The 26288-nt window shown below is 51.4% G+C and overlaps 1 protein-coding gene across 1 annotated transcript; it reads right to left on the reverse strand.

Annotated features, from left to right (window-relative positions):
• Positions 1-1392: 1392 nt before the first annotated feature.
• Positions 1393-25452, reverse strand: GLTP (glycolipid transfer protein). Its single transcript, XM_057744677.1, has 5 exons — positions 25172-25452; positions 8417-8475; positions 7297-7430; positions 4380-4530; positions 1393-2571 (listed from the first exon to the last, which is right to left on the reverse strand). Exons 1-5 carry the CDS (start codon positions 25272-25274, stop codon positions 2389-2391), a joined length of 630 nt encoding a protein of 209 aa, XP_057600660.1. The 5' UTR covers positions 25275-25452; the 3' UTR covers positions 1393-2388.
• Positions 25453-26288: the final 836 nt, after the last annotated feature.

Genomic DNA, 26288 nt, shown 5'->3' on the forward strand with positions numbered 1-26288 from the left:
CACCAAAGGGGACACGGCTGGGAAGAGATACAGTCAGATGCAAACTCCGGTGGCTCCAGCCCTGGCAGGATCACCCAAGAGTCCTCCTGAACCCCTGGGGGGTTCCGTTTCTTCATCTGATAAATGGGGCTCCTGATGCCCACATCGCAGAGCGCTTGTGAAATGATGTGTACCAACACTTGTGCAGGGCTTGGTATACAGCTGGTGCTCAATATATGTTCCTTCCTCCCTGTCCCAGGCAGAACTCTGTCCCACTCTGACAAGGATGACATGAGAAGGCATAGATGCACGGCAGACTTTGTCTCTGGGGTCAAAAACCCAAAGTGCTCCTGGGGCCAGGCAGGTACCAGGACTGAAGGAGGCTCTCCTGGGAAAATGATGAACTTCCACAAAGAAACTGCCTTCCCGATCTCACTGTGTTATGTTGAAAACAGGAAGAAAAGCTCTTTTTTAAGAGGGATATACAGAATTTTAAAATTTTGTTGGCAGAATTTTATATTCTAAGGGGAAAACCCTGAAAAGCACTTAGAGCTTAGAAAGATCAGTGACATCCCTACTATCGTCAATCTTAGAAAAGATAATGAAATCAGAGACAGCAAATAACTTAGTTCAGGCGTCCAACCCTTGGCCCCATCAGAGGGAGCCTTCCAAACTGGATATCCGATCGATTGTCCACCAGACCCTGGAAGGTGTTCCACAATTTTCAGGGTCAAGTTCAAATCCCTCAGTGGCATGATGTCCTTATACACACAGTCTGCTCTTAGGTCAAGCCAACAGGAAACTGCTTGTGAACTGGAGTGTCCCCTGCTCCTGTTCCTATACTGGGATGCTCCCAACCCCAACTCTTCCACCAAGGTTCGGCGTACATCCCACGATGTGGCCCCCTCACCTGTGCCTCCAGGCTCCCTCTGGGCACTGATTACTCTAGATCATCACTGGTGATTTACTGGTCCGTCCTGCCTACTAGATTGTCAGTTCTGTAGGAGCAGGAATGAAGTAAAATATTTCCCTTAACCCTAGTACCAGAAAAAGCATCAACCCATGATAAAGCACAAATAACCAATGGTCACAGAGTTGGAGAGGCAACAGGGATTGGTGGGGACTGAGGCAAAGTGGAAAATACATCCACCCACTCACCCCATCCAGTCAAGGGTCCAGTCATCTCTCAGCTCCTGCCAGACACTCAGATTTTTCAAATGAAGCTAGAAATCAAGATTTTTCGGTGACACGTCCCCAGTTTCTCAATGTGGCAACCAGTTCTATTTTTTTAAACCAGAAATAGGACCCAGAGGCCAGAAAACAGGTCCTTGGCTTATCCCCCAGTTGTAACCTCTGATCCAGAACGAATGGAGGGAAAAAAAAAAGAATGAAGAACCAAAACAGCACACCAACGTGATTCCAAAATAGAGATTTATTTATTAAGGATTATTTAGTTTCTGCATAAAAATCACCAATTATTCCTCATTGGGTTTTTAACACATATCAATTCTTTGGGGGGGGTTGCTTTGTTCGCCCCAACACTTTAAAAAATACAGCTCTTTTTAGCGCCAGGAAGGACAGTTAAGGCAGTAAGGTGTGTTCTCGGGTTCATCCTCTCCCCCTCGAAAGAATACACATGGTAGGTAGTGTCTTAGGTTGGAAAAGCTGTCCCTGAAGAAGATAATTATGCAGAAGAATGCAAATACAGTCATCTATGGTCAATTATTTGTGCCTGATAGCTTTAAAATAACCCTCCCCTTGGTCATCAAAGGCTTGCTGGTTGGTTTCAGCTATAAAAACACTGTCTGGCAAAAGACAGTAAGAAAGAGCAGGCTCTAATGACAGTGCTGTGAGGTTGGGCTGTGCAAACCACATAAGAACACACACCAGTTTTCTGTAAAAACAAAAAAAAAAATCCCACAGTAGGGGCCCTGTATAATTTCAGATCAAACCCCCTCATGGTCCTTAAAATGCCCCAAACATCATTCAGCCGGATCCTCAGAAGGACATGTGCCTATTTTTAAAGTGAGGAGTCTGACACCACTTCCCCCAGAGTCATGCTCTGCATGGGGTGGGGGATGGGGAGCCAAAAAAACCCTAGGACTGGATTTATTAGAAACATTAATCGATTCTTACCACTGAAATGAAGGCATAAAGTCAGCCTGTGCTGTCGTGAAATTCGGAAGTGAGATCGTTATCTACTGCTCCAGGAGGATAGACCCCAAAAGTGACTTTTAAAAGACCAGGGCCGGCCCCCTGCAGACCCCGGCCCATCTCTGGGCTGCGCTGGGGGGTGCCTTGGGCTGGGGGCAGCCGGCCGGCCGGATTCACAGTGATTCGGGTTTGCCTGTTCCTGCGGGGGGCCGTGGTCAAGGGTGTGCAGCCCGGGGTGCCTGCCGTGGGGCTGGCCTACACCTTGTAGTTGAGCTCTGCGTTCATCCTGGTGTACATCTCGTAGATGACGTCGATGGTGGCCGTGTAGTTGACCAGGAAGAGGCGGACCTTCTCCAGGCATTCCTCCTCCGTCACGTTCTGGCCCTTGGAGAGCGCTTTGAGGAAGTCGGACTTATAGGGGGCCGCGTACAGCGCTGCCTTGAGACGGGCGAGAGGGGGGTGGCGCAGTGTTAGCAGAGGTGGGGCTTGAGCCATCGGGCCAGGCCTGTCGGGGTTCTGGGAGGGGACGCCCCCGAGGTCCGTGCTGGACAAGGGTCTGTGCTATTCGTGGTGTTGGACGGGAAAGGCCAAGGTGGATGTGTGTCCCCTTCTACCCCGGTGAGGGACAGCAGGAAGTTTTGGGGACAGACAGACCTGCGTTCAAATTCCAGCTTGTGCCGCCGACTAGCGGTGAGCCTTGAGCAAGTTACTTAGCCTCTCTGAGCCTCAGTTTCCTCATCTGTAAAATGGGGATAATAATGGCATCCACCCAATCGGGCTGCTTTTGTGAGGATTAAGGAGGTCGTGCAAAGTGCTCAGCACGGCACCAGTAGGTGCTCGGCATGAATAAGCCTCTTCCCTCCAGGCTCCCTGCTCTGGAGAAGGTGAAAGGCTTCCTCCTGCGACCCCATTTCTGAGCTGGGGAGAGGATGGCTGACCTGTGCTGTTCCTCTTTTGTCCTTCAGGGGGTGACACTTCCCTAAATTTCAGGTCTTCCCTGACAAGTTGAAAAGTCCAGCGAACCAGAAATTCACAGAATTTCAGAGCCAGAAGGAAAAGGATGCAACCAGATAACAAGCTTAGGCTACAAGTTTGAGAAAGTGAGGAAATCACAAATAATAACCTTATAATTAAGAATCAGAATAGAAATAGCTTCGATTTGCTGAGTGTAAACCACCTGCCAAGCACTTTATACAGAGTAACACGCTGACTCTTCACAATGAGCCTGTGAGGCAGGGCCTATTTTACACCCATCTGCAAGATGAGGAAACTGAGGCTCAGGGAGCTAGAATCCCAGCCGCCCATTTTTCTTACTGTGTGACCTCTAGCAAGATACTTAGTGTCTCTGGGCATCGGTTTCCTCATCTGTGAAATGGAGGAAAGGACAGTACCTCCCAGTGCATCTGGGAGGCTCACCCTCCACAGGCTGCCTGCCCTTGGCCAGGCACCTAGGACACATGGTTATTACTGAGGTGGAGACCTTCACAGGGGGCAATGCTCTGCGGGGGCTGGGGGGGCAGGGCTCTTGCAGTGCCCACCCAGGATGAGCACTGTCCCCAACCCTGCCAGGGCAGGTGGTCCAGAAGTGGCCACATTTCCGGCCTGGATGTGGCTGACTCCAGACCCAGGCTGACCACGACCTGTGCCACGTGGGACAGAGACCAGCCCTCAGACACCAGTCCTCACAAGAGTGAGGATGGGCGAGAGGTGGGAGCTGCAGGAGGAATGGCTGCCACAACAGTGTGTAGGGCAGCCCGAGGGCTCTTCACGCCTCCCCAGTGGGCGTCTCCCAGAGCCGGGCTGGTGCTGAAGGCCTGTGGTCAATCATCACCCTGACACAAGTCACCAAAGGCTTCCCCGGCCAATGTCCTTTCAGCGGACGCCCCGGTGGGCACAGGGGCTCTTCCTCCCCTCCCCCCCACCCCAGTGTGAGGGTCCCAGCTGAATCCGAGGGGCCAGTGAGGCCAGCCCACCAGCAACCTGAGGGCCTCAGTCTCTGCCTGATTCCTCTATGGCCTCCCAATCAGGCCCCACAACAGAACCACCACGGAGCATCTAGGAAAACGCCCGCCATGTGGCAGGGATCCCTTTGTGCACCAGCCTCACCCCAGGTGGAAAGGGGAGCCCTTCCTGAGCCGGGGGAGGTGGCGGGGGACGCAGGCACCAGGGGGCCACAGCTACGGAGCATGGGGCAGAGGCTGGGCCCCACGAGCCTGCGGTCCTCCCGGGCCTGCAGGGCGGCTCACCTGGAAGATCTTCTGCACGATCCAGCCGTGGTACTTCTTAAGGGCCATCTCGTAGGCCTTGGTGGCGTTGACGCGGATGAGGTTGGGGTGGTTCTCATCCCGCTCGCCATCGCAGATGCTCTGGAGGAAGACCTGGATGAAGCGCAGGCCTCTGCAGCGGGAAAAGAGATGGAGCTTCAGGGCCCTGCACGCTCCCGTCCGCACCGCTCACCTGCGCCCTGTACACGGAGACCCGGATTCGCACTGAATCAAGCACCTACGGTGAGCCAGGGCCATGTACACACCAAAGCGGGTGGTAATTCCTCCACTGTCCTGCCTACACCGGCTTCCATGTAACGTGACCCCGCCGGCTCATGTCCCATGTCCCGAGTACCTCACCTATACCAGGCCTGGGGCCGGTCCCTGCTGGGCTGTAAGGTCTAGGAGGGCAGGGTCTGGGCCTGCCTTGCCCATTTCTGTGGCCACATGGCCATTAGTGCTAGAGGACTGAAGCCAATCAGTACAGGGTTGAAGCTACAGCTCTGGTCCTCGAAGGGCTTAAGGACCACAGACCAGGGACATGCTGAGAACACAGGCGAGTTTGACCCTGTGGGCTCCCCGCCTCCATCACTGCCTGAGCCAAGGTCTGCATCCTCCAATGGCCACTTGAGCCCTTCCTCTGGGGTAGGATGATGCTTCAAGAGCCAGAAGAAGGGTGTGGCTTGTGGCAGGGTGACCAAGTTGAAAGTCAGATCAGTGCCAGCTCTTTAATCCATATCGTTCTCATCTGCTCCCCTCAGCCCTGTGCGACTGAGCTCAGCAGGATCTGCCCACTTCACAGAGGGCAACACCGACCTACCCCCAAAGGCTCAGGCAGAGGCCAGCCAGCCTGTCTCACTCCCCAGCTGGGCTCCTCTGCTCCCTCCCTGCAGTGGGGTGGGGATCTGCTTGGGGGGTTCTTAGGGGCAGGAGCGCTGGGCCGGAGGACTGAAGGAATAAAGTTAAGCTTTATTACCTACGCGGTGAAGGAAATTCTCCATGCTCGGGGTCACCGCCCTCAACCATCAGGGATCAGCCTGGGGTGTGGAACCAAGCTCGGGGTCCAGTCCCGGCCCTGCCCTGGCTGGCCACCTCTCCTGAGCCCCTGCCTCTCCCAGCCCTAACGATCCCTCTTCTGCCCAGCAGCTGGGATGATTCCTTCTCAAGCCCCATCTTACCCTGCTGCTGATGGGCTTCACGCCCCTCAGTGGCTCCCCAGGACCCCCGAGGAGGCTGGAAGTCATCCTTGTCCAATCCCACCTCATCTTTCCCTGTTCCCACCTTGCATCCAGGGCCCTGGCTAGACCAGATCCTCCTGGAGGGGCAGATATGCTGTGCTTCTCCTGCCCTCCTACCTCTGCAAGGCCTCTTCCTCCTGGGACCCTCCTGCTCAGTCTTGGAGATGCTGCTTGGCAACCCTCCTCCAGGAAGCCCTCCCTGACTTCTCTCTGCTCCAGGCTGATATCCTGCTGTCAGGATCCGCCCACCAACCTGACCCCTGCCCAGGCTGTGATAACCTAAGAAGGACCACACCTCTCCAATCAGCATCCCATGCATCTGGCACCATGCATGGCACACAGCAGGTGCTTCTTATGTGCTTGACTTGTTGACATCCACCTGCATCTGCTCTCCTAGTCACCTGGCTCTGCCCATGTCTGATCTGGACACCAACTACCTAACTGAACCCAATGTCACTATCTGCCTTGCTCTTTCTGAGAAACCTACAGAACCTTCCAGTGGATGGACCCAGGGGTGTTCCTCATTCCAGGTCTGTGAGTCTCTCGTTGATAGATAAGAGTAGGGTAGCTCAGCGAGGGCGAGTCATAAAATAGGCCATAAGGGCGTTAATTACAGCCCACCTACCCCCTGATGCCGACACACTGGCCAACCCTCCAGGGAGCTGACTCTTCCTGTTCCGTTTCACCAAAGAGGTGCATGACAGATGGGGGAGTGGGGTTAGCTTCAGGCGATGAAGAGAAAGACAGGGCAAGGGCTCCTGGCTCCTGACTCCAGGCCCCAGGGAAAGGGCAACATGGAGAACATCTGTGGGGCAGAAAATGGGTCCCTGACTTCATAGCTGCTGCCAGGGACTGTGGAGTTTGCACAGCTGAAGAGTTCTGCACCTGGTAGAAAGCAGTGTGAGCTCAACAAGCAAGCTGCCTGGGCTCTCTGAGCCTCAGTGGCTTCATCTTTAAGATGGGACAATTGTATGCGGTTCCAAATATGCGCTAGTAAGACAATATGTATCATGGTTGCAAGCTCTGTCAACTCTCGGGTAAGACGGTCTGAGTTCAGATCCCATATCGGGGTACCCTGCCCCCAGCCCACAGGACGAATTTGTGCAAATTAGAATTCTTTCTCCTCAAGATTCTGTATTTTTATCAAGAGGCTGTCATAATATACAGATCTACCATGTGTGTGATGTGACCAGCCCTAGACAGGACATCTTTGGACAGGGTACAACCTGCACAACTGTGCTCAGCCACTCGGTCCCAGCGCTGCCCCTGGGCCCTGGGCATGTGATTTGGCCTCCAGAAGTCCCAGCAGCTTCCTCTGGCAGATGGGGATAATCACACCTAACTCACAGTGCATGAAATGAAGTTGGGTATCTAAAGAGCTTAACACAACGGCTAGAGTAGCCGCTGGCTTGCTACGCCTCTGGTGGGGCCGGAACAAGCAAGGAAGCGTCACCAGCAGGCAGGCCTTGGCCCCCGGGTGCTTTTTCTCTGTCACTAACTAGCATTGCACAAGAAGAGCACCTATGTGAAAGACAGGAAGTGCCCGTCCTGCCCCATCGCAGTAGACACCGTGGGGCAGTGGCGGGGTTGGCCATCCCTCCTCTGCAGAGCAGGCCCCTGGGCCGACCAGCCATACACACCCTGCCACCCAAGCCCATCACCTCTTCAGCCACATCAGCGCCAGTGTGGCCCCCACTTTGGGCCACTCTGCTCCATACATTTCCTTTTCCACCTCCAGGATGTTCTGCAGGGTCCGGAACTTGGCCGGGTTGGTGTCATACACAGCTTTGATTTTCTGAAACAGAGCACACGGGGTTTTCCCCTCGGGAAGGCTGCCCCCGTAGATGGCTGGCCCACGTGCTGGGTGGAGGAGCACCCAGCCAGAGCCTCGCTCTCCCGCCATCCAGCACCAGGACTGCAGTGGGGCTTGTCAGTAGGGCTTGTTGTAACAATAACCACCATGACTCGTTTGCATTTACAGGACTTGCAAAGCACTTTGTGGGCACAGCCTCCTCTGATCCTCACGGCAACCCTGATGCTGCCATCATTATCCCAATTTCCAGATAAGGAAACTGAGGCTCAGAGAGGGGAAGTGACATGCTCAAGGTCACATAGCCGGTGCCAGTGCGAGCAGGTTCCAGCACTGGCTGGGCCCCACAGTCCGCATTCTCCAACCACTACTGACAGTGCCTCAAACCCCAAGTATCTGAAGTTTCACTTTTGTGGACAAATGGGAATAGGTTCTACGGATTCCAAGATGTCCAGGAAGAAGGCTCCTGAGTTGGGGCCAGGCAGTGTGGATGTAATCCCACCTCTGCCACTTCCATGCTGTGAGTCCCTCGACAGCTCTGAGCCTCAGCTTCCTCATCTGTAAAATGGGGATAACGACACAGAACCAGCTTCACAGCGGTCCTTGTCGGGGGAGGGTCAGTGGCTGGGGGATGCCATCCAGAACTCTCAGGATTGGGGAAGGGCAGGGCCAGTGCACCTGTGGACCTTGGAGTTTTTTTTGTTTGGTGGAGTGAATACAAGAACCAGGAGGTTCCCTCTCAGGTCAACCCTCCAGACTGTGGTCCTAGTTCGGCTGTGACTGGGTGGCATGACCACAAAGAGGACCAAGAACCTGGAGCCCCGAGTCAGAGAAGCTGCGGGCCAGGCCCATTGCCACGTCTCCTTCCTGTTCCTTGGCCTGAGGAGTCTGGGGCAGAAAGCACGGCACTGGTGACTGGGGCGGGACTAGAACCCCATCCGGGTACCAGGGCTGCTGGGCCAAGTACGTACTGTGATGTTGCCGCTTATGTCCGCCTTGATGGGAGTAAACACTGGGGAACCGAGGCAATCTGGGGACAAAACAAAAAGAGAGATTTAGGTTCCCAACAAGGGTGACAGTCAGGACCTCCATGGGCCATGGGGACAGGAGGGGAGGTCACTTGGTGTGTTGACGGAAAGGCAGAGCTGTTTGTAGGTGTTAAAACGGTTCATGGGCAAGTAAATGTGGAGCACTGGGCTCCAGGTGAGACCCGTTTCTCACTGCAGGACTTGTCAGAGCCTTTAGAACACAACTGGACTAGGACTTCCCTGGTGGTCCAGTGGTTAAGACTCCACACTCCCAATGCAGGGGGCCTGGGTTTGATCCCTGGTCGGGGAACTAGATCCCGCATGCCGCAACTAAGACCCGATGCAGCCAAATAAATAAACAAATAAGTGTTAAAAAAAAATACAACTGGACTATCTAGGGGGCAAACTCTTTTGTCCACAGTGCCCTCACTTCCTAGGACAAAATGTTCTATATCTGTACCGTCTAATATGGGCCACATGTGGCTATTGAGCACTTGAAATGTGGCGAGTGTGATCGAGGAACTGAATTTGTAATTTTATTTAACTTTCATTCCTTTAAATAGCCACATGTGGCCAGTGGCTGCCACATTGGACAGCACACTGTAGAGGAAACTAATACTCTGAGAAATCATCTTGGCCGACGAGACGATGGCCACCAGGGAACCAGCTGGCCCAGAGGCAGCTCAAGGAATCTTACGAGGTGAGAGAAGAGCTCGTTCACCAGCTTCTTTTTTTTAAATAAAACTTTATTGGAGTATAGTTGCTTTACAATGTTGTGTTAGTTTCTACTGTACAGCAGAGTGAATCACTGATACGTGGACATATATCCCCTCTTTTTTGGATTTCCTTCCCATTTAGGTCACCACAGAGCACTGAGTAGAGTTCCCTGTGCTATACAGCAGGTTCTTATTAGTTATTTATTTTATATATAGTATCAGTAGCGTATGTATGTCAATCCCAATCTCCCAATTCATCCTACCCTCCCTAGTTCACCAGCTTCTAAGGAAGAAGTGAGCTGGTGACCCAGAGGCCCCACAGTTCTAGACTCTACATAAGAGCCCGGGAGAACCCACCAGCAGTGAGACCCTGGTCACTTAACAGAGCTTGATTAACCGGGGCTCCACACCTGCTCTGGCAGTGAGGGCTTGGGCGTGTACCTTCTGCTCTCTGAGCCTCATCTTTCCCATCTAGCAAATGGGCCAACAGAACCGATCAGAGCTGCTATGAGGATGACCTGAAACAACCCACTTCCAAGACACATATTTTGTTCACCTCTAGAACTGGAATGTTCTTAATTGGATGCGTTTTTTCCTTTCTTGGTGGTTTATAAAACAACAGAGTCTCTTAAAACAGGTGGCACCAGGGACTTCCGAGGTGGCGCAGTGGGTAAGAATCTGCCTGCCAATGCAGGGGACGTGGGTTCAATCCCTGCCCCAGGAAGATACCACATGCCGCGGAGCAACTAAGCCTGTGCGCCACAACTATTGAGCCTGCGCTCTAGAGCCTGTGAGCCACAACTATTGACCCCATGTGCTGCAACTACTGAAGCCCACGCGCCTAGAGCCCATGCTCTCCAAGAGAAGCCACGGCAATGAGAAGCCTGCGCAGCACAATGAAGAGTAGCCCCCGCTTGCCACAACTAGAGAAAGCCCATGTGCAGCAACGAAGACCCAACACAGCCAATAAAATAAATAAATAAATAAATACATAAATAAATAAATTAAAAAAAAAAAAAAAAAAAAACAGGTGGCACCTTTGAGTTGATGAAATGTGGACCTAAAAATTGGCAGTGCCTGAACTCGGGGCTTCATGGGAAATGTGAGCAGCCTGTGGCCTGTCTCTCTTCCTTTCCCTCCTCTCTGACCCCCCACCCCCACCCCCGGCAGGCTGTCAGGGGGACAAGAGACAGCCCACAGGTCAGAGCTCCCTGCTAAGGGCTACACACGGAGGAAGCACACAGGGAAGGGCCAGCTCTCTCCTAAGCAGACTCCACAAGGACCTCATCTCAGAGCCTGAAGACAGACAGCTGTGCTTCCCCACCACCTCTCATGGACCTCGATATAGAGCCCAGGGTACAAAGATGCCCAAACAGGCCAAGAGTGAGTATCAGATCCACGGCGGGGAAACGCCAGCACTGTCTTCCCCTTGTCCACTGGCCAGGCAGGGGCCTCAGTGCACACGGCAACCAGCCACATGGGAGTGGAGGACTGGGGGAGGGACACCTGTGGGCTGAATTTCACCCAAGGTGACCCAACACACCTGGCCGGCCACCTGGAACATTCTAATCACAGCTGTTAAAAAGGTGCATTGGGGAAACAACATTGGACGTTATAAATGAAATACCCTAAAACCCGAGGGAAAGAAGGTCAGGTAGAAATCCAGACACGAGAAATCCAAACCCAGAAATTCAAACTGGGTTTGAATCCAGTTGAGTAAGTCTCCTGGCCTCAGGTTCCTCACATGTAAAATGGGGGCAGCAGTGGTACTTATTTCACAGGATTGTCGTGGGGATTAAAATCCACGCACCGAACGCACTTAGCAGAGTGCCCGGCGCAGGAGGTTCAGTGAATGAACTCTGACCACCTTTATGATTTTGTAGCGTGACGAGGGCCGGCTCCATGGTCCAGCAGATGTCACCCAGGCTTGGAAACCACCAGGTCCCCCAGGAGCTCTGCTGAGTGGGAATACTGGGCCTGTGCCCCCTGCCACCTCTACTCTCCTGCCTCCTGACCGAGGCCCTCGTGGGGACCAGGTGGCCACCTTGCCCTGCTGTAGGCTCCTGGGCACAGAATCCTCAGGCTGAGTGGTGAGCCCCCTCCTGTCAGCTACCGGCCTCTCTCCCACACCTGTGGGGGCACATCCTCCTCCACAGGGCCACGCTGGACCTCCCCCAGGGCAGCTGCAGGAGCGGCTCTGAGGTGCTGGGCGCTCTGGCCTCCCAGGTGGGCCTACCAAGGGCATTAACGAGGTAATGACTATACCCAGCCTTTAATCTTCCCTGATGTATCGCTGACCTCATCCTGCAAGGTGAACCTGGGGCAGTGTGTCCTCTCCCGGGACACTTACCACTGACTCCCTCAAAGGATGGCACATTCTAGACTTAACATAATAAGCAAGACTCTTCCCCTCTTGAATGTAAATTGGTGCAGCCACTATGTTGAACAGTATGGAGGTTCCTTAAAAAAATAAAAATAGAGCTACCATGTGATCCTACAATCCCACTCCTGGGCATATATCCAGAGAAAAACATGGTCTGAAGGAATACACGCACCCCAGTGTTCATTGCAGCACTGTTTACAATAGCAAAGACATGGAAGCAACCTAAGTGTCCATCGACAGAGGACTGGATAGAGAAGATGTGGCACATTTACACAATGGACCATCAGCCATTAAAAAGAATGAAATAATGCTATTTGCAGCAACATGGATGGACCTAGAGATTGTCATACTGAGTGAAGTAAGTCAGACAGAGAGAGAAATATCGTATGATATGCGGAATCTGAAAAGAAATGATACAAATGAACTTATTTACAAAACAGAAACAGACTCACAGACTTAGAGAAGGAACTTAGGGCTACCAGGGGGGAGGGGTGGGGGGGAAGGGATAGTTAGGTAGTTTGGGATTGACGTGTATACACTACTATATTTAAAATGGACAACCAACAAGGACTCACTATATAGCGCAGGGAACTCTGCTCAGTATTACGTAACAACATAAATGGGAAAAGAATTTGAAAAAGAATACATACATATATATGTATAACTGAATCACTTTGCAATGTACTTGAAACTCTCACAACATTGTCGATCAACTATAGTCCAATATAAAATAAAAGTTAAAAAAAAAAAAAACAAAACTCTTCCCATGACTGTGCAACCAATGGTCACCAATTCCAAGCCTCACAGAGTGAGGCCAGGCAGGTGCCATGAATGGGCAGTGTGGGGACTGGCAAAACCCCTCCAGAGGGATGGCAGACGGCTTCACCTCCTCATCTTTCAAAAACGCATGCTGTCCAAAGACATGAGGCGGATTGACGGATGGATAGAGAGGTGGACAGACAGGGACTGTCAGATATAAATAGTAGAATCTAGGTGGTGGGTGCATGAACATTCACCATAAAATTCTTTCGATTTTGCTGTATGTTTGAAATTTTTCATATAAAATGTTGGGAAAGAATGTCAGGCTTTCTATTCCTGCTCGTAAAAGTTGTGCGTCTTCCTTCCACTTTTTCTCCAAGTCCACTGCACTGCTACCATCATTGTCGTTCCATGTGTAGCTCTGTTTCCCACCCGTCCCCACCATGGACTTGAGCGCCGAGAGGGCAGAGACCAGGTGGCCTCAGTCCCCCGCTGTGCGAAATGTGAATCTAGAGGCTCGTTTCCTGCCGGGCTCTTCTCCTAGGCACTTTCTTGTAGTGTGGATTGACCCAACGCACCACATCTGAGGACCCACATGACTAAGACGGCGAAGGCTACAGGCAGGAGCTTGGGCCTCCGTTTCCCCACCTGTAAAGGGACCGCCCTGTAGGGTCACTGTGATGGAGGGAGGAACCATACGTGCCAGGTGAGGGCTCAGAGCCTGGCCATGGTTTGATTACCGCCATGGGCTGATTTCTGAGTAGAGCCATCCCATGTTACAGATGCGGAACCAGGGCTTAGTGACAGATTGTTATCGACCACGCATGGGTGGCTTCCTGGCTTTTCCCAGCGACTCAGGTCACTGGCCCTGCACTTTGGAGATGCAGAGAATGTTATTCCGCTTCCTTGGCTCTAGAAAATGGCTCTTGTGCGGTTCCGAGTGCCCCCTCACCCCCACAGTGGAGAGAAAGGCTTTTTGTTTCGCCTTCTCCCAACAGCGCGCCACTCGGGTCACGAGGCCGCCGTGGTCAGCAGGAGCCAGGCCCCAAGGCAGCTGTTCTCATGCGTCATGGCCACTATGCAGGGACAGGGCTTCTGCTCAACTGCAGGGTAGGATGTGGGGCCTGGATGGACTTCAGGAGCTGGGGGTGGAGCAGAAGCCAAGAGGGGCAAGGCAGGGGCTGGGAGATGGACCCCAGGAGAGGGGGTGGGGAGCTGACTCCAGAATCCACTTCCCTGCTGCACAGGGCAGTGGTGGGGGGTGGGGGGGGACGGCTGCCGGCAGGAAAGGCATCATTGCGTACATGTAGATGTGCACACAGGAGTTGGGTTGGCAGCACCTGGAGGGGCCGCCTGTGATCAGGGGAGGAGCAGGGTAGTTCTCCAGAGCCCTGGGCCTGGGTTTGCATCTCAGCTCTGATATCTGGACAAGTGACTAAACCACGCTGGGCTCAGGCCCCTCCCTTTCCAAACCCCTGATGTGCTGGGCAAATAGGAGGCGCTCCAGGTGAGCGGAAGCCGGCTGCAACATGGCCCGTGGAAGGCTCCAGGCTTATGTTTGCTTTGGCGCAGCCCGAGGTCCCCAGGCGCAGAAAAGCCAAGTGACTGGCCTAGGGTCACACGGCGAGAGTCAGGCACTCAGACACAACTACAGAGCCAAGGCTGGTGCCACCACCCCCTCTAGCCTTTCTTTCTAGAATGTTTCCAGGGGCTTCCCTGGTGGCGCAGTGGTTAAGAATCTGCCTGCCAATGCAGGAGACACAGGTTCGATCCCTGGTCTGCGAAGATCCCACATGCCACGGAGCAACTAAGCCCGTGCGCCACAACTACTGAGCCTGCACGCTAAAGCCTGTGAGCGACAACTATTGAGCCCACATACCACAACTCCTGAAGCCCGCGCACTGCAACGAAGAGTAGCCCCCGCTCACCACAATCAGAGAAAGCCCGTGCGCAGCAACAAAGACCTAACTTAGCCAAAAATAAAATAAATAAATAAAAAAAAAATAGAACATTTCCGTGTGTGTGAACTTGACAAAAGCTAGAGGACGACAGAAAGAATCTAAAATGTTTTAACCCCCAAGCACACCGTGGCCTTAGAGCTGGAACTCAAACTGGCCACTGCTCTGGATAGGAGGTGACTGCGTTTCTGGCGGGTTATCCAGCTTTACCTTTCCTACAGAATGCAGCCCTTTCTCGTTCTACCTGTTTTGCAGTTATCCCAAACTTGTTTTTCATTGTTGTCAGCCAACAGGCTCTTTAGAATGCCACTCAGAACCTGCCAGAAGGGAGGGAGGTGGCTTGGGTGGTTTTCATCATCTCCCCTCCAAGGTGAAAGGAAGTTGCCTCAAAAACAAAAGAAAAAGCAGGTACGATCCGACCATCTTACTTCATGAAACCAACTCTAATGAACACAGATTCTAAACATAAGCAAGCCTTGGTTACCTGGAACATGTGGCAAATGGCCCCTTCTGTTTAGTGTAGACTTTTCTAAGTGTGCGACTCAACCCAAAAGGCATAAAGAAAAGACCAGTAAGTCTGATTACAAAACCCAGAAACCTTCTATATTGGGTGGGGTGGGGTAGGGGTGGAGGGGGGGAAATCCCATCACCAATCAAAGCCAAACAGCAAACTGATTGGGGGAGGGGGTGATCTGTATAACAAATATCATAGACCAAAGACTATTACCCCTAATATGTAAAGAGCTCTAACAAATCAATAAGAAAAATCAACAACCACCTTATAGAAAAATAGACAAAAGAAGAAATGAAAAGACATTTAATCTCAATAATAAAAAGAAGAGAGCGGTGAAATATTTTCCATCTACCAAATTCTATGAATGTACGTCTCTCTAGTTCAGCTATTCTGAATGGAACGTATCAAAATGTAACTCAAATAACCCTGCTTTCGTTCAGCAAGCCATTTGCAGTTTTCTAAACAGGGTCATCAGCAAAAATAGGATTACGGAGACTTCCCAGTGGTTAAGAATCTGCCTGCCAACACAAGGGAACATGGGTTCCATCCCTGGTCTGAGAAGATCCCACATGCTGCGGAGCAACTAAGCCCGTGTGCCACAACTACTAAGCCTGCGCTCTAGAGTCCGTGAGCCACAACTACTGAAGCCGGCGCACCTAGAGCCCATGCTCCACAACAAGAGAAGCCACCAACCTCAATGAGAAGCCTGCACACCACAATGAAGAGTAGTAGCCCCCTCCTCGCCACAACTAGAGAAAGCCCACACACAGCAACAAAGACCCAATGCAGCCAAAAATTAACTAACTAAATAAATAAAATGCTAAAAAGTTAGTATTAAAAAATAAGATAAAGGTGTGACCTAGTGATGTCACAGGCCCCCTCAACCCCTCCCTACCTGGTTCTACATGGTATGTTTTCAGGGATTTAGGACAGCTTTGTGTAGTTTTTTTAAACCCCTCTTGCCTTCTCTGCAGTGATTTGATTCTGCTAGATACTTGGAAAACAAATAGCCAACTTTGTCAGTATCCCCTGCAAAATAAGAGGAAACAGACACCAGGCAAGTATTCTGCACGTGACCCCTGCGACAGTTCTGCCGGGGTCTCCGCCACAGTTCAGATAGTTGAGACTGCCCACAGAGCAGAATTCCCGTAAGCCAGCAGTCACCACATGCCGCACAGAATCACATTCACTTCCTCTTTTTCTGGCCTCAATGTTGCTGGAAAGCACCTGCTGTTATGCTCCCAGCAAGCCCCCAGCACATATTTCGAAATTTCCATCCAACCTGCCCCTCAACGCCCGCCTCTTCAGGGAACCATCTCTTCCAACAGGTGATGTTCCCAACGTTGGGCAAGAAGGTGACAGACCGCGCCCGCCCTGGCCCACCCTCTCATTTCATCTCAGGAATAATTTTCCTTCAAGAACAAAAAGCATTCTGTGTTTAAGACGCACGGCTTCACTTTCGGCCTGTGTGATTCAGTGTGGGACTACCGGACCCAACCCATAAATACTTCTTTGAAAAAGGAAGAACAGGGTGCCCGTCTCATGATGCTAGGAGCCTGGTTTGGGGAGGTTCTAGTTCAAATTCAATTTTTTTTTTCAAGAGCTGGATAATAAGGTTTCATTGTTAAACACATGGGGCAGATTAACTTCACAGATCCTGAGTTACAAGGATCATAATGGGAGGCGCTCAAATTACAGTTGATGGAGATGAATTATTTATTAATCCACAGGTATGCCGGGCGCGGGGGTGTACCATGGCTCAGTCTGCAATAAAGCCTATTTTGAAGCAAAAGAGCCCCAAGAATGCCCACCTTCCTAAAATTAGTTCCCACTCTAAACTCTATCCTGCTATATAACAGAAAAGAATGTTTACAAATGATTCAAAATGTTGCTTTTCTTTTTCTTCTTTTTCTTTCTTTTCTTTTTCCTGCAGGGCTTGTGGGATCTCCTGCAGGGTTTGTGGGATCTTAGTTCCCCCACCAGGGATTAAACCCAGGCCCTTGTCAGTAAAAGCTCCGAGTCCTAACCACTTGACCACCCTGCCAGGTAATTCCCAAAATGTTGCTTTTAAAAGTCACCCCCATGACATGCCAACTCTCTTTATCCACAATTGTCCCCTTTGGCAAAAAGCAGCCAGCAGGGCTACCCTGGTGGCACAGTGGTTAAGAATCCACCTGCCAATGCAGGGAACACGGGTTCGATCCCTGGAATGGGAATATCCCACATGCCACAGAGCAACTAAGCCCGCGCGCCACAACTACTGAAGCCCTCGCACCTAGAGCCTGTGCTACACAACAAGAGAAGCCACCACAATGAGAAACCCACACACCACAATGAAGAGTAGCACCCACTGGTCACAACGAGAGAAACCCCGCACGCGGGAACGAAGACCCAACACAGCGAAAAATAAAATAAATAATAAAATAAATCTTAAAAAAAAAAGCACGCGCATGCACACACACACACACACACACACACACACCCACAGCAGCCAGCAATTGGGAATGCAGGTGAGAAAATGATTTCTCTTACTTGCTGTGTGGCCTGGGAGAATTTAGTTAACCTCTCTGGGCCGCAGTTTCTGCATGTGTAAAAATGAGGCTAATAATAGACCCCACCTCATAGGGCTGTTGCAATGCTTAAATTAGGTTATATAAGTAAAGGATTTAGCATAGTTTCTGCCTCAATTTTTTAAAGTATTCTTTATGGTTACGATGCTAATTATTATTATACTTTATATCATCATTCTTTAGAGAAGAAATCCAGAAAAGAGGGATTCCAATGACTAAGAAATTGAAAGAGAAAGGAAGGGAGGGAGGAGAGGGAAGTAAAGAGAGAAGTTATTATCAGTTGATTGACATGGGTAAAATTACCAGGAGCCCTCCAATCATAAAATAAGGATTCCTGACCATTAAAGTCTGAGATCTCAGAAGGGAGTGGAGAAAGGAATGTGGGGGAACAGCAGCGCGTAAAATGAATCATTCCTGAGCCAGGGGAAGTGTGAGCTGGCTGCGGAACTGCAGGAACAGGAAAGCAGAGGTTTTATAGGACCCTGGAGAGGGCTGATCCATTGTGATGACTTTTAAAAGGTCAGATACAGTTAACACTATAACAATTAAAAAAAAAAAAAAAAAGGCCCTGATGCAAGTAAGGCTGTAAGAATGTAACACAAGGAGTTAACACTCATTGGGGCCATTTTAAAATTGAAACAATGCAAGACTAAAACCCAACACTTTCATTCTAATAAGCTCATTGATGAAATAAGCACACTGTCACTTCAGATGGGAACTTCCTATCATTTCCCCTCAACCACAAACAGTTCAAAAAAGCCCTTTCTGCTCTGGAAGACTTGTTGCAGGGCTGGCCCCCTACAAAGCCCTTGCTAGTTGTGTGACTTGGTCAGATCCCTTCACCACTCTGAACCTTGGTCTCCTCTTCTGTAAAACGGCACCAATTCCTCCTAATTCATAAGGTTATGATAAGGACTGGAAATGAGATATCAGCTAGCTCATGCATTATATTGTACAAAGCCCTTTGCCACGCATTCTTTCCATTCCCTTTCAAGTTCTACATTGGCTGGGCACCTACACTCTGCCAGGCACGTGGCTAGGGCCTGGGAGGCGATTCACAATGCGGCACTGTTTCTCCAAGCAGCCCTATGTGACAGACGCCTCACAGACAAGGAAAGAGGTGGGGGCTGGACGAGCTAGCAGGGGACAGAGTGGACGTTCGGGTCTTCTCCCTCTTGCTTCTCCATCCTCTTCCCTCCAGGAGCAGAGGCCAGACCTCAGTCCGTGACCTCAGGGCTGGATTTTTCTGAACCCAGAAAATCTCATCCTTATCACTGGGGGAACAGAGCAGGTGGGCACCACTGGTCTGTGCTCTGCGCTGGCCTTTGGATGTTATAAATGAGAATTGCTTCAGCAGCCAGGCAGCTCAGCTGGCCCCAAGCCCTGGCAGCTGGTCACCAAGAGCCAGAGGCAGCTTCTTTTTGCAAGAACCTTGCGTCCCAAGGGCTGTAGGGCAAGAGGTGCAGATTTTAAAGGGCTGAGGCTATTTGTCCCACCTGTGCAAAAAGATGGAGTGATTCTGGGCATTGGGCGCCAACATTATTTGGGGGAGGCCGCCTCCATCGGCCCTCCTGGGAGGCCCAGCTTCCCCCTTTTATAGTTGGCACTGCAGGCTCAGAGAGGGGAAGCACTTGGGCATGGACACACAGCTGGGACACCATGGAACCAGTACTCAAGCTCAGGCTGGCTGCTGGATGCCAATATCCATCTATCTCGAGACTTCAATTCATGGACTTCAGCAGACAATAGACCCAGGTTCAAAGCAACCTCTCCCCTCTAAGCCTCCAAAGCAGCCAACTCATGGGCTGTTATGCAGACGGCCAGGATAAGACAACAGGGCCAGTGGCAGCCCGATACTCAGGTGTTACTCAGCTCTAAGTTGGGCCAGGTGAGCTCATGCGTGTGTCTCAGCAGCACGCAGTAGGTGCTCCTCAAGGCTAACGCATACTCACTCGCTGCTTGCCAACACACCGCCAACGGACGAGAGGAGTCTGCAGGCCGGTTCAAAATTGCAAAACCCATTGCTCAAAGTGACTTCTCCCCCACCCTCTGCAAAGTACATTGTTTCCTCCTCCTAGAAGCGGCCCTCCCAGGTACACAGTCTACTTCCGGTTCCTGCAGCATCCAGCTCTCAACAGCCACTCAACCAAAATGATAACTAAACTGCTATGGGATGAGGATTAACACAGTTTCTTGTTTCTCTTTCTTGGCATATGCTATACAAAACCAAAAAAAAAACCTAAACATATATTTGTATCAACTTAAAACAAAAACAAAAAACCACTGCGGTCCTGAAAGGTGCTTGTTGCAATGGGAGGAACAACTTCTTAGGGGTGGGTTCCCAAGTGGTTAACATAATATCCCAATTAAAGGAAAAACTCAACTGTCTGGGGCCTCCCTGCTGGATGACTTCCTGGATGACTTCTGCGCCCCAGCCACCAAATCTGCATTCAAATAGGCACAAGCTATGGTCCCAGCTTGGCACGGTGATTATGAGGCATGAGGTTCCAAGGAAACCTGCATAGCCCGGCTGGGGCTCCCAGTGTCTTGGATAAGTCACGGTGGAGCCAGCAGAACTCCTGGACTTCGGTGGCCAAGCAGGCTGGCTCCCCTAGGGGTCTTCTCCTCCACCAGACAGGAAGCCAGGAAAGCAGGCAGGCACAACAGCAAAAGCACTGCAGAAGGAGTCCTGAGGCCTGAGTTCTAGTCTGGCTCTATGAGCAGTCACTGGCTGTGTGACCCTGGGCAAGTCAGCTAACCTCTCTGGCCTTGGTTTCTTTGGCTGTAAAACAAAATAATTGTGTGCTTCTGGGCTGCCATTCCCCTACCCTCCCCACCCCAAAACTGAGCAAGTTGAACCAAAGTGATGTAAAACCACACTTTCTGGGGTTACTCTAGGACTGTTTAATGAGTGTCAGATATCTGTAAGGCTCAATTCTAGGACACCCATTTAATTAAGCTAAGAAGCCTGAAGGAAGCAAAATCATCCCTGGAATCTGGATCTCAAGAACCAAGAGGTGGAAATCATTACTTCTGGCTCCTGCATCTGTGGTTGCTCCCTAAACAGTGAGAGCAGGCAGGTATCACCTCATACATCAATTCTAACGGACCCAGAGTGATTGTGGTAAGAAGGATACTGAGGCTGTGTTTAGACTCAAAGAGGGGGAAAAACAGTATCACGATTGATTATTAATGTCTGTCATGGGTACAGGATATGAGTTATGTATTTTACTTTGGTCCTGTCTTTTAACTTAAAAAGAGAGAAGAGGGACTTCCCTGGTGGTGCAGGGGTTAAGAATCCACCTGCCAATGCAGGGGACATGGGTTCGATCTCTAGTCCAGGAAGATCCCACATGCCATGGAGCAACTAAGCCCACGGGCCACAACTACTAAGCCCACGGGCCACAACTACTGAGCCCACATGCCACAACTACTGAAGCCCACGTGCCTAGATCTGTGCTCCACAACAAGAGAAGCCACTGCAATGAGAAGCCTGCCCACCACAACAAAGAGTAGCCCCTGCTGATCACAACTAGAGAAAGCCCGCACACAACAACGAAGACCCAACGCAGCCATAAAAAAAAGAGAAAGAAGAAAGCAAAACACTTTTAGAAGAACCCAGAAGAATGGGAATGGAACCAAAAGCATTCACTCGACAAGCATCACTAGTTCACCAAGTGCTAGGCACTGATATAACTCAAAGTGTCAGAATGGGGTAGGTTCTATGGGAGTCAAGAAAGACTTTCTGGATGAGGTGACTCCTAAGTAATTCCTTAAGGACAAGTGGAACCCAGCCAGCTGAAAGCAAGGTGGTGGGCCAGAGAGAAGTAGTACCCCAGGCAAAGAGACTGATGCAGGTAAAGCACCAGAGGCAAGTGATGGCATGGTACCAACTGTGGGGCTGCAAGCCATTCAGAAAGGCTACAGCACAGATTTCAAGGTGGGGTAATAGGGAGCCACTGAGGCTTCTAGGCAGGGAGTGACAAGACTAAATGATAACTAAGTCTCTCCCTCCCCCTCATCCCCTCCTTCCACCCTCCACCCTCCAATTGCTAATGCTCCAGAACAGTGTGTAATTGACCATAAAAAAATAAGAGAGCAGGGCCTCACAGAAGTCAGTTGCAAACTGATCAGTCAGAGGTGAGATCCAATTACTGGGTCAAGGTGGAGAAAGAAGATGGACAAAGGGCTGACCTCTAAGTAGACACAGCAAAACCTATACAGCTCAGGAAACTCAGGCTGGAGATACGGAAGAGTTAGCCTAGGGTGCAGATACTCTGAGCCACATTTGACCTGCAGCCCAAAGAATCAGCATTCATCAAGCCCAACCAATTCTGCCCTGAACTACCACCCATGATGGTTTAAGAAATGTGGTTGTGCTAACAGGTTACAAGCCTTCATATTCTTCGACCCAGCAATTTCCCTTTTAAAAATTAGAAATAACCCAAGAAGTATGCAAAGAAATGTTCACTGTATTTACTAGAGCAAAAAATAAATAAGAAGCAATGGAAATGTCCAATAGCAGGGGACTGGTTAAATAAATTATGGCCACATTCAAACAACGAAGTTATAAGCAGCTACGAAAAAATGATGATTGACAGGTGAAGGTGGTTATGCTATATTGCTGGGTGAAAAAAAACAGCTTATACATTTTTCCCTTAAACATAAAGACATACATGGGTCTGGAGGAAACTACTCTGAATGTCAGCATTGATTCTCTCAAAAAATAACAACAACAACAACAACAACAAACTCTGCCTCAAAAATTGTGAGAGGATTAAGTGAATTAATCTACACAGAGTGCTTAGCACACAGTAAATGCTCAATAAGTGGCAGGGAGATTTTTAATTTATCATTTCTTCTTGCTCAATTTTCCTTTGAGAAACAGATCTTCCTTGCAGAATTAAATACTTTTTAAAAACACAGCTTTCAGCCCTCTGCCCTATTCATCTCAAGAGCAGCAGCTCTCAGTCGGGGGTGACTTGGGCTCCCTGCAGCTATTTTTGGTTGTTACAACTTGGGGAGATGGGGTGCTACTGGCATGTGGTAGAGCGAGGCCAGTAAATGTCTTTAAAAGCAGAGGACAGCCCCCACCCCAAAGAATGGCCCAGGCCCAAATGTCAGCAGTGCCATGGTGGAGAAACCCTGATTGGAGGAAACTGGCACCAAATGCCTTTCAGACTTCTTGTGTCCATAATTCCAGGCCCACTCCATTCCAGAGACACACACGCCACCCAGATCAACCAGGAGATCAGATGTTCCCGAAACCTAGACCAAGCACGTGTGTCAGAGCTGAAGGTGGATCTCCATCGATCCGAGTGCCAGAGAAAAGCCACTGGTGGGAGCATCCTCCTAAAACTTAAATCCTCAGGAGGAACTCTCCCCCAAGAGGAACCTTGTGCTTCAAAACGGATCATCACATTTTTTAAGAGTGCTAAGAACTATCCTCTGTGGGCCAACCCACTGAGGCTTCTGTATAAATGGCGCTCTGTCAGCAGATGTGATGGCCCACAACACCCGGCTCACAGCAAAGACAAGGGTCTTTTGAGATCAGGGAAAGGAGGAGGGTATGCTCTCCAGCCCCAGCACCAGATCACCACCGGCTCCAGCTGCCACCATCCCCTTTCCTCTAAAACCGGCTCGTTAATCCCATCCAATGAAGGTGTCCCCAAATACAGACCTGATGGGCAACCCTGCTGAAGATGAGAGAGGAAAAAGCCACAGAGCTTAACTCAGGGTTCCTCCACCTTGATATTCAGCTAACATTTGGGGCTGGACCAATTCTTTGGAGTGGGGGCTGTGCTGTGCCCTGGAAGATGTTTTGCAGCATCCCTGGCTTCTACCCACTAGATGCCAGTAGCATCTCCCCATGCCACTCCCCTCCCCCTCCCTGGGTTGTGACAAGCCACAATGTCTCTAAATATTGCCAGATGTCCCGAGGGGGTGAAACTACCCTCAGTTGAGAACGACTAGCTTAAACAGATTCCGAATCCTTGTTCAGCACAAATGTTCATAGAACCAAAGCGGGTAAAAATCTGTCACAAAAATCAACAGCTCATCAATACTCAAACCAGATAGCTCCCAAGCTCCTGCCTGGAGATTCAGTGTTCTCTCAACACTGAGATACCGATAATGAGAATGTTTTGTACATTTAACAAGTACTGACTGAGCACCTACTGTGTGCCAGGCACTGTTCTGGGTACCAGGGATGCAACAGTGGATGTAAAAGACCCAGGTCTGTGAATTGTACAAACCAGCCAATGGCACTCACTCGAACACTCATTAATCAATCATCTACTCTATGAGGGAACCAAAACTGAATCTAGAAACTTGTATAACAACCACTCCCCCAACAGCTAAGATCTATTTGGCACTTAAGGCCTCAGAACTTTACCCACGCCACCTCTCTTACTCCTCACCCTTAGCCTAGGTGATCAGCATGCCCATTTCACAGATGGGGACACCGAGGCTCAAGAGGTGGAGGAAGAGAGCGGGGATATGACTCCACATAGCCACAACTACCCTAGAGCCCTCGGCACTGCAGGGACTACTGCCCATTGTGAGCCCTGGTCACCCACTAGGGGGGTAAGGGAATGAATGCCCTGGGTGCCATATCCCTTCAGTCCAAGTCAGTGTCAAGGTTCTGTCAGTTTACAGGTTTCAGCTGGACTCTGTCCTGGCAACTGGTCTCTTCCTACAAGGCCACTAAGTGAACCAGCAGGGCGGGGTGCTGGGCAAGGCCACATGGAAGAGGAGAAAGCAGAGCTCAGGTTGCACGCTTTACTCGGGACCAGCAAGGCAAAGGGCAGGGGCCAATGGAACTGTCTTCTGTTTCCCATTTTCCATCCCGGGTGTGGGCTGGACTGAGGGACAGGAGAAAGGAGGGTCTGCAACTGGCTTAAGGCCCCTTCTAGTGCTCCTATGACCTCCCAGGGCATGACATATGGGGGGGGTCTTTTTCTTTTGGACCCCATCCCAAGCACCCCATGTCTGATGTCACCCCATACAGCAGCGCCCCCGGTCCTGAACCCTGTTCTACATGGAGGGAAAACTTTAGGTGGTTCTCCCCGGGAAGGAGAGAACCAGACTTTTGCGACTCCATCTCCAAAAGCCCCCTCCTCACCCTGCCAGGCTTCCTGCCCTGGGAGTGGGGGTGTGGGGTGGGTGTCTTTGACCTGGAATGGGGGAATTCTGAGGAAAGAAGGGTTCACAAGGTCCCATGAGGGAGAGGCTGTGAGAATTTACAGAAAAGAGGGGGTTTATGAAATATGGGGCAGGGTTCATTTTAAGGGGAGGAAGCTGAGAGCCGTCCTGAAAGGGAAGAAGGGGATGATAGGGTGAGGGATGAAGGTCTTTGGGGCAAGGGGGTGGGCTGCTTTCAGGGAGATGGAGGATTGGAGGATTAGGGATTTGGAAGAGTAGGGGTGCTTGTGGGGAGATGGGCGACTGGGGTGCACAAAGGGTTGGAGAACTGGGGGCATCTGAAGGATATGTTGGAATGTGAGCTGTCTGGGGAGACAGAGGCTTGGGAGGGTCTGAGGGAGATGGAGGATTTGCGGATGTCTGGGAAGAGATGAAGGATGTGACATGTTCGGAGAAGAGAGGATTTAGGAGCGGTCCGGGATAGGGAAAATTTGGGGTGCTTGGAGAAAAAGGGGATCTCGGGTGCGTGGGGAAGTAGGATGCGGGGTGCCTTGGAGAGGGATGGTTTGGGGATGCTCGGGAGAAGGATGCGAGTGCGTCCGGAAGCGCTCTGGGGCAGGGCTGCGGGCCAGCTCCCCCCTTCACCCCGGCTCACCGAAGAATGGCGGCAGGTGGGACACAGCCTCCAGGAAAGGCCCCGTCTCGATCTGCTTGTCCGCGGGCAGCGGCTTCAGTAGGTGCTCCGCCAGCAGCGCCATTTCGGGGTCGAGGCCCGCGGTGATGCCCCAGCCGGCGCCGCGGGCGTCCACGCCGCCCCCCCGGCCGCCGCCGTCAGCGCCGGGGCCGTCACCGCCGCCCGCCGCAGACTCAGGGGACGCCAGCGTCGCCACTTCCGCCCGCGCTGCGCCCGCGTAGCCGAGCGCTCAGCGCCGCCCGCAGGCCGGGCGTCTAAGCGGCCCGCAACGCCGCCCCGCCCCCGCCCGCGCGCCCCCGCCCAGTCCTCGCCCACGGGCGCGGACCTCCGCGTCGCCATTGGTCGGGGGGCGGGGCCAGCCCGCCCAGCGCGGAAGCGCGCGGACCCGCGGCTCCAGATACGCCCAGGTGAGCCGCTCCCAGGTGTCCGGTCCCCAGGTATGTTTCCTGCCGCCCCCAGCGTGTCACCCCCAAGCGGGCGGGCTGGCTCGGGCCGGGTCCTCGCCCGATGGACGAGGTCACAACTCACAACCCATCCACCAGCCCGGTTACAGCCCAATCCAGCCCGCCTCCCTCAGAACATCTGTCTTCCCGCAAACGGAGCCTGTCCTCCAACAGCCCCAAGTGACTTTTTCTACACTGCTATGGTCACAGTTCTCTTTGGCTACAACCAGTGGGGACGCGTGATTCTTCTCCGTCAGTGATCTTATGCCTGTTGGACACTGCTCAAGTCACAAGTTAATTCAGTCATGCCTAACTAGGACCCCTGTTACCTGAAATCTGGGGTCCAGTCTGACCTCAACAGTCTGATCTTAGCTGATGAACTCAGTGTAGTTTACAATCCAACTCAATCAGCACCTGACTAGTGCTTATTTCCTCAAACCTGACCTCACCACAGTAGCCAGGATACATGTTTGTGGCAACCTGGCACAGCTCACCTCAGCCACAACCCACCTAGATGCTTGTGTCCTAAAATCTAGCACACAGTTGTTGAGAGCTTCTCATTCATTCCAGAATAAATAATTCACTGCGCCCCCACTATGTGCCATGCACTGTGCTAGGCATTGACGATAGTGATG

This window comes from Hippopotamus amphibius, chromosome 8 (assembly GCF_030028045.1).
Source record: "Hippopotamus amphibius kiboko isolate mHipAmp2 chromosome 8, mHipAmp2.hap2, whole genome shotgun sequence".
In the NCBI taxonomy this organism is placed as follows: domain Eukaryota; kingdom Metazoa; phylum Chordata; class Mammalia; order Artiodactyla; family Hippopotamidae; genus Hippopotamus; species Hippopotamus amphibius.